Genomic DNA, 14916 nt, shown 5'->3' with positions numbered 1-14916 from the left:
AAGAAATGTACAGTGGCCAGAGCCGAAATCCAAAGGGCATCCATGGATAACACACACACACACACACAGGGAATCTATAAAATCACATAACGCAAGCTCATGAGTCTGTTCAGACTTAGTCCATTACTGTACCTCGCTCTGAGGCGTTGAATTATCCATCAGCATCACATGAATCAGTCTGGGATCTACAGACTTGATCTCACCACTCTACAGTAGGAGCAAGATAACAGGTAATAGGAAAAAGAGGGGGGGGAAGATTTAATACCTTGTCCACCAAAAACATAATTATGCATTTTTCTAATCTATGTAATTATCTCTTTGTTTTACTTCCCTACTAGAATAAAAGCTCCACCAGTGCAGGGATGTCTACTATCTTACTCACTGCTAGAATAACAACTTCTGAAACAAGGTCTGGACCATGGTAAGCATTCGCATTCAAATATTTGTTAAATGCCCAAGGGTCTCTTTTAGGGATGTTAATTTCAAATTCTGCATCTCTAACACCTTCCTATTCTGTACATTACAGAAACCAAAAACCTTCAGAATCAATAATCATTAAAAGCACCACTCCACTATGAAAAAAATAAAAACTTTTTGGAGGGGCCAATTTGACACTGTAGGATTTAATGTGCATATTCTTTGACCTAGCAATTCCACACCTAGGACTTTATTCCAATAATGTGAAACAGTGCACAATGATATATGTTCAAGTATATTCACTGTAGCATTATTTGTATTAGTAAAAATACAGGCAATGATTAAAAGGTCCATCAATTTTATTTTTTTTATTATTATTTTTTTTTAGCTGAGCCATCCTGCCACCTGTTGACAGCTCAGCAGCAGCTCAGCTTGGGCCGGGAATCGAACCAGCGACCCTGTTGCTCAGAGCTTGCACTCTTGAGCGAGCTCTTAACCAACTGAGCCACTTGGCCGGCACGATGTCCCTCAATTTTAGGTTAAATTAGTCATGATACATCCATTCAGTGGAATAGTATGCACCTATAATATTTTAAAAGGACAAGGCAGATGTCTATGTATATTTACACAGAAAGATGTGAATTTAAAGTATGATTTATATAATTATCATACTAATATATAATAAATATTATGTACCACAATATTTGAAAGAATATGTAACACATATCCAACTTTTAGTGGTGTTTACCACTGAGGGTACTGATATTTGCCAAGGCAAAGGGATGGACTTACTTTATATATGTGTATTGTCTGAAATTTTTAAATAAAGATGAATAATTTTTTAAAAACTCAAATAAATAAATAAAATCATTTATGCTTATTACATGTGACTGCTAAGGTCAAGTCTGAAACCTATTCAAATATATCAAGAATACATATTTACTTTCCTCAAAACACTCATTTATTGTTTTTCCTATATAATTCTCCAGGTAACTCTAGATGCTATGTTTTTTGTTTACTTCATTAGAAACAATTAATTTTTTCAGTATCTAAGGGACAGTGCCATAAGTGTTGCAAAAGCAAATACTGACTAGATTTTTAACTACTACTAACCTCTACAAATATGATAAAATAATATCACTTCACTTTTGTATATTGTTTTACAGATTTCAAAACACTTTCAAATACATTATCTCACTTCCCAAAACAATGCTGTGATGTCAGTGCATGTAGGGTGAGGGGGTAACCTAATTACCTCTAATTTATTTATTTATTTATTATTATTATTATTTTTTTAGCTGAGCCATCCTGCTACCTGTTGACAGCTCAGTGGCTGCTCAGCTCGGGCTGGACTTGAACCGCTATTGCTCAGAGCTCAAACTCTTGAGCGAGCTCTTAACCAACTGAGTAATTACCTCTAATTTATATGTGAGAACACTGAGGTTAAGAAAGTTGAAAGCTGAACAGCCTTTCTCAAGGTCATACAGTCATTAAGTGATAGCCACAGATGGAACCCAAGTCTTCTTACACATGTGAAGTGCTCCCTTCTCTTCACCACCCTCTGTAAGGGGATGGATGACCTTAGACGAAGTAACACAGAGCCTTACCTCAGTTATAGACACCTCCATAAGACGGGTGATAGAATCTTGATGGCTTACAACACCACAGAGCCAACTTTCTTCCCCCTCTGGCTGGTACACTTTGACCCTATGACCTTGAACACTGTAGGGACCTAAAGGAGATCCGTCAGTATTGAATATCAATCAGTATTGAATATTTTTGGCTAAGCTGTATTTCATAATTGTTTTTAAAAGAAGGAAAACTATATGGTGTAAATATCTGCCACTTTCAGTCCTCTTTTATGGAGTTGAATAAATGAGCAATGTCAGATTTACCATACTTGGCAATTTAAAAAAAAAAAAACGGTTTTCCCCAGTGACCTTTGTAAATTCAGTTTATTTAGAGATTTCTTAGACTCTCCCAGGCCTCTGAATTTACCTTATCTCAATCTTCTGATTCTAGAAGTAATACAGAGAGGAGAAAGGAAACTTACAAATCAAAAACTACTGGTAGTATGGAAATGTACTCAGATCTCTCTGACACATACATAATAAAAGTGGGAGGCCAGTCAGTTGAAGGTACTATTTTGTTAAGTTACCATAGGAATGATATGTAACCATTTTTACTCAATAATAGTAGATAGATGCACACTTCAATTTGTGAGGTTTACAGCCTTTGAACTAATAATAGTCCAAACAAATATAGCATATCTTCCTAGGAACATGGAGTTTCAAAGATACTACTTTACCAGCTGGTAATGTTATCCTCCAATTTCAGCTGGTCCTCAAGGGTAGTTTCTCTCTCCTGTATATCTTATACATTTGAGACTATATAGCTAAATCCTTACTTAAAGTATCTCTCAGAGCTCTAATTAAGCTTAATTTTTCTATACATACTCATATACATCTCCACCTCTCATTCTGTCCACTCGATTTTCTTCTATAATTTTTTCCCTCACATTCTTTCTTCCCCATACCTTTCCTTGATTATCAAACACCATTTTGTCTTGATACTCTCTTTTTCTAAATAGATCAGTGTTCCTACTTTTACCTGTTTAGATTTAGTTTGACAAAAGAGAACCAAGGACTGTATTTCACTGAAAACCCTGATCATTCATGAGGTTCAAAAAGGAAGAGGAGTGGATGAACGACATGAAGGGAAAGATGAATGAAGCCATGTCTGCCCTATGTGTAGAATCTTGGGCAAAATTTGTATCTAAACTGAAAAAAGCTAAGGCGTCTTACTTGTTTGCATTCTTCAAAAGTAACATGCTGTTAATGTGAATGAGTCTGTGGACACCTTCCTTTATGAATATACCTTGCACTCTAAGTTGTTATTTGTTGGTGTTAGCAGCCTTTAGTCCTTGAGACCCTTACAGACAGTAAGCTCAACAAGGGCAAAGGTTTTTCTAGCTCACAGTTATTCTAGCTTATATTTATTAAGGTTGCTCCTTAATAAGTATTTCAGAAATGAAAAAAAAAAACCCAACAAAACAAAACCCACAACAAAACTGTGTATATGAAATGTAATATAAAGAGGAAATGGTGGTCTGAGTGAGATCCTATTTTTCTAATCTATTCTAGAGATTGAGCTAACTGGAGATACCCTTGACTCTACCCACAAAAAGAAGACAAGCACAAATGTTTAGAGTTGCACAGTGTCCTCCCTATTTTATCACTTTCGACATTGCTTATACACCTGATTCAGAATTCAGGGTCAGAAGACTACCTATTCTTACCTCGGCTGAATATCTCTTGCAGCTTTTGGTCACTGATCAAAGCATTAACTGTTTCTCTCAGTGCAGTGTGTTCCAAAAGAATCTGGTTTTGGCTATCTGTTCCCATCTGGTAAAGACAAAAGAAAACAACTGAATATTAAAATGAATTACAATAACACCTAACCAGGTGAGGAAAATCATACTCCTGAGGAGCTCTATATCAGCATTTGTCAAAGAATGTTCTCTAGAACCCTACTTTCATGCGATGCTCTGGAGAAAATAAGGATGCTAAAATCTATTAGGTTTAGGAAATATTATATACTTTATCTTTCTACAATAGAATATAAAGGCTCTGAGAATACATGTAGGAAAAAAAAATCTGTTTAGAGGAGTGTTTCTCATACTTATTTGACCACAAAACATTTCATTCCATGTAAATCTTTTTGTTTATTTTGATATTTATCCAACATCTACCTAGTGCCTACTCATATAAGCACTAGGATTACAAAGATTTGAATAAAGCAAGATTGCTGAAAGGGAGTGAGGTTTAACAAGGAAGGCATCAACAAAGAAATGATCATTAATATTTCACAGAACACAGTTTAGGTAATATTCCTCTTAGCTGCCTCAATAAAACAGCAAAAGTCTTAGCAGTCTCCTAATTTTTAACCTTCAGACAATAACCCTTACTAATGAGAAATAAATATTCTAATCTATACATTCTGAAACTCAAGCTCAGATGTTAGTTTAAACTACTAACTTACCCCTTTTCTTTGTAACTCAAGATATGCCTAAACTCTTCAATATTTAATGCTGCCCAAAGCCAGCCCAAACTCCCAGCCTCCCAGCCACTGACATGAATGTAGGCCCCCTCAGACTCAAGTTATAAAGGCAGTCACCTCTGCGAAGCCACCTCTTTTGAGGGACCCCTAAAATTATTATCTTAAGTGTGAAGTGGTTTTGGGGTGGGGTGAGGTGTGTCGAACAGGAAAGAAGCCTCAGCCACTGAATATATTTTGCAAGGGAGCAGAGAAACAGTAAAAGGCATAGGGGATCGTTGGGAGAAAGCACTGTTTCAATGCTAAAAGGAAAGGGGAAATACCGTATTCATAATCAGAAAAGAAATTAGCAAGGAGGGAAACAAGCTTAGGACTAGAGCAAGTGTTAAGTACCTGGAACAGATGCAACCCATTAGCATCTGACAGGAAACGAAGCTCTCGATCCAGAAGGTATTCAACTGGAACTACAGAACCCAAACCGATTTTATCTACTAGGGGAGTGAAAGTCTGTGAAGTACAATGACAAGAAATTGATTAGAATTTGCAAAATAAAATAACAATTCAATCGAATTTCTAACGTCAGAGAAAATATCCATGATAAATATATCTTTCACCCCAGTAAATACAGATAAGCTAAAGCATAAGTCCTTGGAAACATTCCCAGCCCAGCATCTGCCCCACAAATAATCATAAAAATTAAACTAGAGCAGCAAGTCAGCTCCATACTCTTATTTGCAGCTAAAAAGGACAGGAAGAATGAGAAATTCCTCCTTTTCTCGAGGGATCTGAATAATCTTCTTGCATTGCTTCATGAGGGCTAAATTACAGTAAATTCCCTGACTAAAGAATTACACCATTATTATCTCTAGAGCTCCTGAAATCTTTGTGAGATTTCTAAAATAATCACTGGTATAAATATGCACGGGTAAACTCATATTACTGTTTCATAAATAAATAGCCTACAGAGTCAGCCAGGGGCCCATATCCATTTGAGCTTCTAATAGTTTAACTGGAAAGTGACCTTAAAAACAAATGAAAATAGAGTGTAGTAAGTGATGATATGGATAATCAATAGGTAGAAAATATTTGTTTTGAATATTATTTATTTAATTTGGCTAGCCACAGAACAACGAGATTTGTCAAAAATGTTAACCATGGGGTGGCCAGTTAGCTCAGTTGGTTAGAGCGCAGGCTCATAACACCAAGGTTGCCGGTTCCATCCCCACACGGGCCTCTGAGCTGCACCCTCCACAACTAGACTGAAACAACTACTTGACTTGGAGCTGATGGGTCCTGGAAACACATAAATGAGCGTGAAATAAAGATTAAAAAAAAAAGTTAACCATTTATGCCAATACTTTGCTAATAAGGATAGATACAAACAAATGGATACTCTCAGAATTAAATTTTATTGCATTATTTTGTCTGACTTCAGAAAACAAGACTAAAAAAAAACGTTTACACACAAGTCAACAAAAAGCAAAAATAAACAAGAGGGATTACATCAAACTAAAAAAGCTTATGCACAGCAAGAGAAATGATAAATAAAATGAAATGGCAATGTAAAAATTGGGAGAAAATATTTGCAATCATATACCTGATAATGGGTTAATATCCAAAATATTTTAGGAGCTCATACAACTCAATAGCAAAAAAAACCCCAAACTGATTAAAAAATGAGCAAATCACCCGAAAAGGCATTTTTCCAAAGAAGATATACAAATGGCCATCAGGTACATGAAAAGGGGCTCAACATCACTAATCATTAGGGAAATGCAAATCAAAAGCACAGTAAGATATCACCTCATATCTGTCAGAACGGCTATGATCAAAGACAAAAGGTAAGTGCTGGCAAGGATGCAGAGAAAAGGGAACCCTTTTGCACTCTTCGTGGGTAAAACCACTATGGAAAAGAGTGGAGGTTCCTCAAAATATTAAACATATATTCCCACTTCTGGGTCTAGATCTGAAGGAAATTAAATCACTATCTTGAAGAGATACTGCGCCCCCATGTTCACTGCAGCAGTATTTACAATAGTCAAGACATGGAAACTACCCAAGTGTCCAGTGATGGATCAATGGATAAAGAAAACGTGGTGGGTGGGTGAGTGTGAGTGTGAGAGAGAGAGAGAGAGAGAGAGAGAGAGAGAGAGAGAGAGAGAGAGTGTGTGTGTGTGTGTGTGTGTGTGTGTGTGTGTACACGAATATTATTTAGCCATAAAAAAAGGAAGAAATCCTGCCATTTGCAACAATATGGATGAACCTTGAGGGCATTATGCTAACTGAATAAATTGGAAAGACAAATATTGTATGATTTCACTTATATGTGAAATCTTAAAAACTGAACTCACAGGTACAGAGAGTAGATTGGTGGTTGCCAGGGGTGGGGGGAGTGGGGGAAATCAAAGGGTACAAACTTTAGTCATGAGTCAGTTCTGGCAACCTAATGCATAGCATGGATGGTGACTATAGTAAATAATACTGTATAATACTGTATTTTATACTTTAAAGTTGCAAAGAGAAAATCTTAAGTTCTCACCGCCCCCCCCCACACACACACACACAAAAGGTTAAATGTAAGTCAATGGAGCACTTGTTAGCTAACTTTATTGTGGTAATCATTTCACAATATATATGTATATCAAATCATTACACCGTATATCTTAAGCTTATACAGTGTTATATGTCAACTATATCTCAACAAAGCTGGAAAAAAAGTTTCTATAATAAAAAGACTTTAAGGGCTACAAACATTGTTTTAGCCTTATTATATGGCTCAAGGTGAAAAATTATTTAAAAACAAAAAGTATCAAATATTTAATATAAAAAGTTTCAGAAGACACAGAAGAAAAGGTCTCTCCCAATTTTTGCACTGGTAACTTCAGAATAAAAGTGTGTTAAGGACAAAGGATGGAGTTTTGGGAATTCTAAAGAGTTTAGCTATTGGATAAATACCACAGTTACTGTATAGGAGTAAAGACCAAATATGTTCCTAGCCAACAAAAGTCACTCACCAAGGCTGGCCACTGTGCAACTGAGACTCGAGTGCCCTGGACAAGGACTGGGTCTTTCCGGGGTGCCCATACTAAAGAACCTTCCAGCAGAAGCACAATAACTTCTTCAGCATGAACTTTAACCCAGGCGTGTTGTTTCCAGTTACAGCCGTCAAATTCTACAAAGATCTGCAAAAAGAGATAAAAAGCAGTTTGGAGGTCACATTTGGAAAAATCCTACTATTATATGTAAACAAACATAAACCCCTTGTTTTGAACGACTAGGAAAAATTCTACTAACTTGTTTTCATCTACTAACTTGTTTTTAAGATTCTTTAAAGAATGGATTTCAATAAAAAACAATTTTATTGCAGAGCCAGGAAGCTAGTCTCAGCCTCACTCTGAAAAGGGGGGTCAGAATTCAGCAGGCACGAGTTATCCAGTCAGTGATTTTTAGCTGTGATCCTACTGAAATTGGTAACTTTTAGTTTCCAATTCACATCTGTGCACACTAGTTGGGGGCTTACTATGTATAAGGCACTGTGCTAGGTTCAGGAATACAGAGAGAAATCTAGCGTATTTCCTGGTCTCAAGGAGCTCATAGTCTAATAGGTAAAAATAAATTTTTTACACTTCTACTGAAAATACCGTGAACTTCTTTTATTGATTTTTTTGAATAGGTAGTATATGCACATGGTGCAAAATTCAAAAGGAGATGGGGAAAAAAAAGAGTTGCCCTCCCCAGACCTGCCTGTGGATTTTTTAAGTACCATTGCCAGCAGTGATCTATCAGCCAGCAGAGGCATGCTGTCGTCACAATAATGCTCTGCTCCCTTTGAGAAGACACTCCACTTTTTGAGATACGTATACTTAAGTAGACATTGCAAGTTTTTTTTTTTAAAAGCAATTCATATTAAACGAAACATTTTTCTAATAGTATGCTTAGGTTTGGCTTTTCCACATAAATTCTGACTTTTGAGCATGTTCAATACAGCATAAAGAGCAGGATATATGCATGTAAATATCAATATTTAGGACATGTCCGGTGTCTAAAATATAACTGGTCACAAAAGAAGTACTAGAGCATTTATTTACATTACACTTCATTTTCAAAGAATTCTAGTTGGCTTTTGGGAAACACGTGCAATAAAATGATCAAATATATATTAACAAATCAGGGCCAAGCAAACTACAACACGAAGTCACTACCAAAGTGTAAAAAGGGAAAGCTTAAGCAGACAATAAGGATCTCATACAGCTATATAACTGAGTAATATATTTAGCTCTGAGCTTTCTTTTATTTTATTTATTTTTTTTTTTAGCTGAGCCATCCTGTCACCTGTTGGCAGCCCAGTGGCAGCTCAGCTCGGGCCGGGAATCAAACCGCTGTTGCTCAAGCTCTTTTGAGTGAGCTCTTAACCAACTGAGCCACTCGGCCGGCCCTTGAGCTTCCTTTTAAACGCCAATCTGAGGGCCGGCCGAGTGACGCACTGGTTGAAAGCTGGCTTGGGACGTCAGAGGGCCCCAGTTCGGATCCCACATATGAGGGCCAGGGACACTGCCCTCTACAGCTAAGATACTGAACAACAGCTCAACTTGGAGCGGGGCTGCCATGACTCGCTGGCGACGGCGTAGGCTGCAGCCCCTGCTGCAGTGGGCTGTCATATGCAGTGTGGCCAGCAGCCAGCGTGAGCAGCCATCCAGAAGCCGGCGACTGATCTGCCTCGCCTGGAAAGAGTGCAATGATGGTGCCAACTTGAGCCAGTGAAGCAATGTCCTCCACAACTAGACTGAAGAACAAGACGACAGCAACTTGTCTCTTCCTCTTCCCCCAATTCCCAGCGCTGTTCCCATCCCCCAACTCCCTAATAAAAATCTTTTAAAAATAAATAAATAAATAAAGGCCAATCTGAAAATGGAGAGGAGGTCAGTTGCATTGTTTGCACTGTCCAAAAGGAAAACATACAGCAATTACTCAGGGAAGCAACCCTTTTCCATCCACTTGGCTCTCTAAGAAATTCCTCACATGAAGTTTCCTAGCGTAACAATAGTGAGCAATGTAGGGCAATGTCAGCATCCCACAGCACTGACTCCCAACTGGGGACCATGGAGTTACCAGGAAGATGGGTAGGTACTAGCGGCTCCAAGCATTTCCTGTAGACTGAACACTAGAGCTCTTGTACATGTATGTATTATTATTTTTCAAAGATGATTACATAGTGAATAAAATTCAAATCCCTTAAAATCATTACTGAATTCGTAACAGCTTTTGTTGGTATGTATGTTTCTCATCCAATCAACATAAAAATTATAGTTAAAACTATATGAGGGCCGGCCGAGTGGCGCATTGGTTAAGAGCTGGCTTGGGACACCAGCTCTGAGCAGCAGGGCCCCGGATCGGATCCCACATGAGGGCCAGTGATGCTGCGCCCTCTACAACCAAGATGGTGAACAACAGCTCGACCTGGAGCTGGGCTGCCATGAGTCGCTGGCAACGGCGTAGGTTGCAGTGAGCTGCCGTAAGCTATCATGAGTGTCCGGCAGCCAGCATGAGCTGCCAAGAGCCGCCGTGAGCGGCCGTCCTGTGGCCGGCGACAGATCTGCCTCACCCGGGAAGAGCGCAATGATCACAATACCAACATGGGCCAGTGAAGTGACATCCTCCACAACTAGACTGAAGAACAAAAGGACAACAACTTGTCTGTTCCCCTCCCCAATTCCCCAACAAAATCTTAAAAAAAAAACAACACACAAAAAAACTGTACGAAAATTCAGGATACTTATAAAGTGTGAACTATTGCTCAGTAGCTTGGCAAAGGCTTAACCTCTTCACAGGCAATAAATACTTGTGAATTGAAGTGCATTGTTGAAAAGCTATGCCAGCAATTAAATTCATTATATAAAACTCTAGTTTCACTATTTATAATATATCAAGTAAGTTTCACTTCTATTAAAAAAACAAACATGCCGGGGAGACAAGGCTCAGAAAAGGGAAGTGTGATTTTTACAGAGAAAGAGGCGAGCTGACTGAATTGCACTATATTTTATCTATGAATGGGCTCACTCATATGTACACATATGTTCTAGGGGAATAAAACACAACTTCAAGTAACTTGCAGGCAACTGGAAAGAGGTGTATTCTGTCGCCTTACAGCCGATTCTTAGACCACCCCCCCTGCATTAGCCTCTGACCCATTAGTCGAGAGAGTGTCTCGGAAAACTGAGGCCGGATGGAATGATATCTGTAAAGCTCTCTCGGGGGGCGTCTCAGCCTGACTGGGACCTGATGGAATGATATCAGCTGTCTCCCCTGGGAGGACATGTAATTATGTCTTGGGGTAATGTGGTGGAGTATGAAGGCATAGCATTTGCTGGAGTACACTGGGAAAAGGTCATTGGAAAAGGCCTTAAGGCGCACCAGTATACACGGTTAATGACTGACAGCACAGCAGTTTACTTCCTTGAAAAGAATCAATAAAAACCATGCGTTGACCCGATTCGGTGGCTCAGTCTATCTCTGAAGGCTGAGTCCCTTGGTCTCGCTCTTAAATCTTACTTCTGTCTCTTGTTCTTATTCAATCTGCGCCGCCCCTCTCGTGTCCCATTTGCCCTTGCCACGCTGGACGTGACAGTATTCAAACTTACATTTAAGTGCAGACTCAGGCACCAAGAAAGGTAGTAGCAGCACAATGAACAAAGCTTGGGGCTCACGTTTCAGGAGGCTTGGAGTTGAGGCTTAGCTCCACTTTACGTTAATTGCAAAACATGGGAAAGTCACTCTTCCCTCCTCAAGTCTTGGTTTTCTCCCTTGTGATATGACATATCTATCTTATCGCACAGACTAGTTGTGAAAATTAAATAAAGTAATGGATCTGAAAGCACTTTGGTCAATTGGAAAGCACTACTTGGACAATAAAAACTCATAAGATAAATAGAAATAAAGTAAAAGAAGGTGTGGGGGATGTTCAGAGGCAGCAGGGATCACTTCAGGTGTGCAGAGGGACTGATACGGACTGAGGCCAAAAAAAGTCCCATTAAGTTCTAGGATGGGCAGGAGCTTCAGCACAGAGGGGAAGGAGCGGGAGGGAAAGCCTTTCAGTGTGAAAGGCCTTTAGTACTGGGATAAAACAACTGGGCTTCATCCAGCTGCCAATGGGAGATGTGTGTACATGTATGTGAGTATGTATACATGCAGTTGCCATTAAGAGCTTTCATTAAGGTCAAGCTATGAATAGAGCAGTTGGTTTTAGGAAAGCTCAGCTAGCTAGCAGTGGGTGTAGATAGATTAGAGGGGAGAGGGAATAGGGGGTAATCTTACATGACCTAGAGTGGGAACAGTGAGGCTAGGATGGAAGGTACTTGCGCTCATGAGAACCCATGAGTCCTTGATGATTGACTGGATACCACCAGGTCAGGAAAATTTTTTAAATGACTTGGGTTTTGAACCAGACTAGGAGAACAGTACTGCCATTACATATCTAATGTCAGCAGGAGGTGATGGCTGGAAGACAGACAAGACCTTGCACGCCATGAATAGGAGCATGTGGAGTGTTCAATGCCCAGGCTGAATCAGACACTGAATGACAATACTCTACTGGGCATCACTTAGAAAGCCAGAGGTTGAAGCTCCATGGTGACTGACAGCTAGGAGCTGTGCTGCAGTTCTAATCTGCCAACCACTTTAAAAATCAACATGAGTCACAAAATTCTAAGTCATACCAACAAACAAATACAAGAACAACACTAAGTCATTGTACTAAAGCTGTAATGATTCTTATTTTTTGTACCTAAGAACGTAAACATTTAAAAATTAATATTCAGGAATCCTATTATCACTTACCTGAAGTCATAGGGAAAAGCTGAAATGTTTGAAAGCCAGATTTCATCTAATATTAGGCCAATTATCTCTTAACCTGCCTGGGCAAAGGATATGGAATAAAGAGTTTAACTTGACAACAACAGAGTGCTGTTTGTTCTGGGATCAAACAGCTCCAGGCTAACAATACGAATTAGTTTTGACAGCAGTATGGAATGTGGATATATGTAAACATGTTTTCCCAACAGCGAGGCTTATTTCTGGCCCTAGCACTGTGCCTCACCTTCAAAAAGAGTAATGGAAGGAGTCAGAACATGTAAGGTCAAGAATCATTTCAGATCAAAGTACGTAGAATGCAAACTGCTAAGATGACAGTGGCCAGGCCACAGGACAGGAAGAAAGACTATAACAAAAATCAACAGTGGTGGATTGAGTCAGAGATGGCCAAGGCAGGTTGCTAATCTGAACAGAACAGGATTAAAACATTTTGGGTTGATTTTTTTTTTTTTGTCTTTAAAATTTTTCTACTATTAAACTAGCAAATGGTGCTACATGCTACCGCTAGAACTCAAGGACTAGATGTAAAATATTTCATTAATTAAGGAAAGTTGCTAAAACTGTTGTTTTCATTTCAAAATTCCTTTTATGGTCTATATGTGATTTACATTCATTTCAGTGACATTAAACTCAAATTCTTTAAAAATCAAATAAGTTACCTTAAGTTTGATAAAATCAGATGGCAGTAATCTGAGTAATACAGGCCTTCATGTTTATCATCAGTTTGGATTCTGGTTTTCCCTAAGGCCATTCTTACTACAATAAAATTATTTATTCACCCACTCAACAAAAACAGAATGACTCTTATATATGTGTGTGTGTAGTACCAAGAATACCAAGGTGAATAAGGTAATAGTTGGCAGGAGGGACTCATGCTCTAAAGCCAATAGGGACAGAAATCACTCTGAGCTACAGAGCTATGTAATAAGGGCACTAATAAAGATTTGAACATGCTGTTAGGCTAGAGAAGGCATCTGTCTTGGGAAACTAGAGCGGTTTCACAGAGGCGGTAGTATACAAGCCATGCCCTAAAAGACAAGATGCATTGTTCTGGCAGAGAAGGTAGAGACAGACTTCTCAGCAGGTACAGAGGCAGAGGAACATGAAAGAAGACTGAGTGCTCTAGGAGGAGGAAGAAAGTAAATTGGAAAGGGCTCTGATTGGCATGTTAATGGGTAATAAATTGAAACCTGGTGGCAAAGGTGTCTTGTTCAGCCAGCCGAGTGTCTGTCTGTTGGTTTGTTTTTAACATGCACTGGAACATCTTCAGGCAGTGTCTGCACTTTCCAGTTGCCAATCCTCCCCTATACCCTTTGGTCTGTCACCCAGCTGTTTCTCACGAGCCTGGTCCCTGGACACATGTGAGTTTATGTTGCCCGCTACAGGCCTTGGGGGATCCACTGATAGTTTTAAGGGAGGGAGGGGGAAGATATGGTAAAATATGCTTTAGAAAGATACTGCCATCTGGGAGGGAAACTTCTCAATACTCAGTTTAAATAGGAAATTAAAATAGAAATTATGAAGTATTTTATAATTAGGTGGATGACTAAACAGCCTTTAGTCACATTATGAAATAACATAGAGAAGTTTAAAAAACTGAGATATATCAAATAGACTCCCATGCAAAGAACTCCAAGATATAGTATATAAAAAACAAGCTGCAGATTATTTCTGGGGAGCTGAGGGTACAAGAGGATTGGGATTTGGAGGGGCAATACTATTTTAGCCTTATCAGTAAATATTCCTTTTTTCCTTTAAAATATTTATTCATATGTTACTTTTATAATTAACATTTTTTAAAAGGGAAAGAATTAACTTTAGGATCAGGCTGGAAGATAAATGATAGAGGAAAGAAACTGGAGGCAGAGAGGCCAATTACAAAGCAATGATAGCCCAGGAAAGAGATGAAAAATGCTTAAATCAATAAGACTGTATGAATGGAAAGCAAAGTACATTTGAGGAATTAGAGAAAAATAACTGGATATGGTGATGATGGTGCGAGGGTAAGGGAAATGGAAGACTCCCAAGGTTCTTAAATTTTCTTTTCCAATTTTCCTACCTACATTCTAAACAAAATATAAACTCTGCTATCTTGACAGCCAAGATAGGGAATGATGTGTATCTAGAATGCTGCTATTTTCTTTCTTTTTTTTTTTTTACTTTTTCTTTTTAATACTGCTGTTTTCAAACAAAAAATAATTTTCTTTCCACAGTGTCTTTGATCAAGAGGTAGCTTTCTGGGCCGGCCAAGTGGAGCATTGGCTAAGAGTTGGCTTGGGACGCCAGCTCTGTGCAGCAGGGCCCCGGTTCGGATCCCACATTAGGGCCAGTGACGTTTTGCCCTCTACAGCTAAGATGGTGAACAACAGCTCAACCTGGAGCTGGGCTGCTGTGAGTCACTGTCGACACCATAGGCTGTAGCCACTGCTGCAGTGGGCTGCCATGAGCTACTGTGAGTGGCTGGCAGCCAGCGTGAGCGGCCATGAGTCGCCGTGAGCAGCCATCCAGAGGCCGGCGAGCGACTGCCTCAGCCGGGAAGAGCGCAATGATAACACCAACATGGGCCAGTGAAGCAAC

At 39.2% G+C, this 14916-nt stretch overlaps 1 protein-coding gene across 3 annotated transcripts in view; it reads right to left on the bottom strand.

The window, feature by feature from the left end:
• KDM3B (lysine demethylase 3B) overlaps positions 1-14916 on the bottom strand; it is a 59781-nt gene that overhangs the window by 35574 nt on the left and 9291 nt on the right. For 2 of the 3 annotated variants that reach the window (XM_019661864.1, XM_019661870.1), the window contains exons 2-6: positions 7488-7655; positions 4867-4980; positions 3716-3821; positions 2025-2149; positions 133-207 (exon numbers count right to left, since the gene is read on the bottom strand). In XM_019661864.1, the coding sequence (XP_019517409.1) occupies positions 133-207; positions 2025-2149; positions 3716-3821; positions 4867-4980; positions 7488-7655 (588 nt within the window). Of the gene's footprint in view, positions 1-132; positions 208-2024; positions 2150-3715; positions 3822-4866; positions 4981-7487; positions 7656-14916 lie in introns of those variants that run through there. The other variant, XM_019661879.1, reaches the window with a different exon arrangement.

The sequence above is a fragment of the Hipposideros armiger genome, unplaced genomic scaffold, assembly GCF_001890085.2.
Source record: "Hipposideros armiger isolate ML-2016 unplaced genomic scaffold, ASM189008v1 scaffold_11, whole genome shotgun sequence".
NCBI classification, from domain to species: domain Eukaryota; kingdom Metazoa; phylum Chordata; class Mammalia; order Chiroptera; family Hipposideridae; genus Hipposideros; species Hipposideros armiger.
This window is presented reverse-complemented; position numbering and strand designations above follow the sequence as displayed.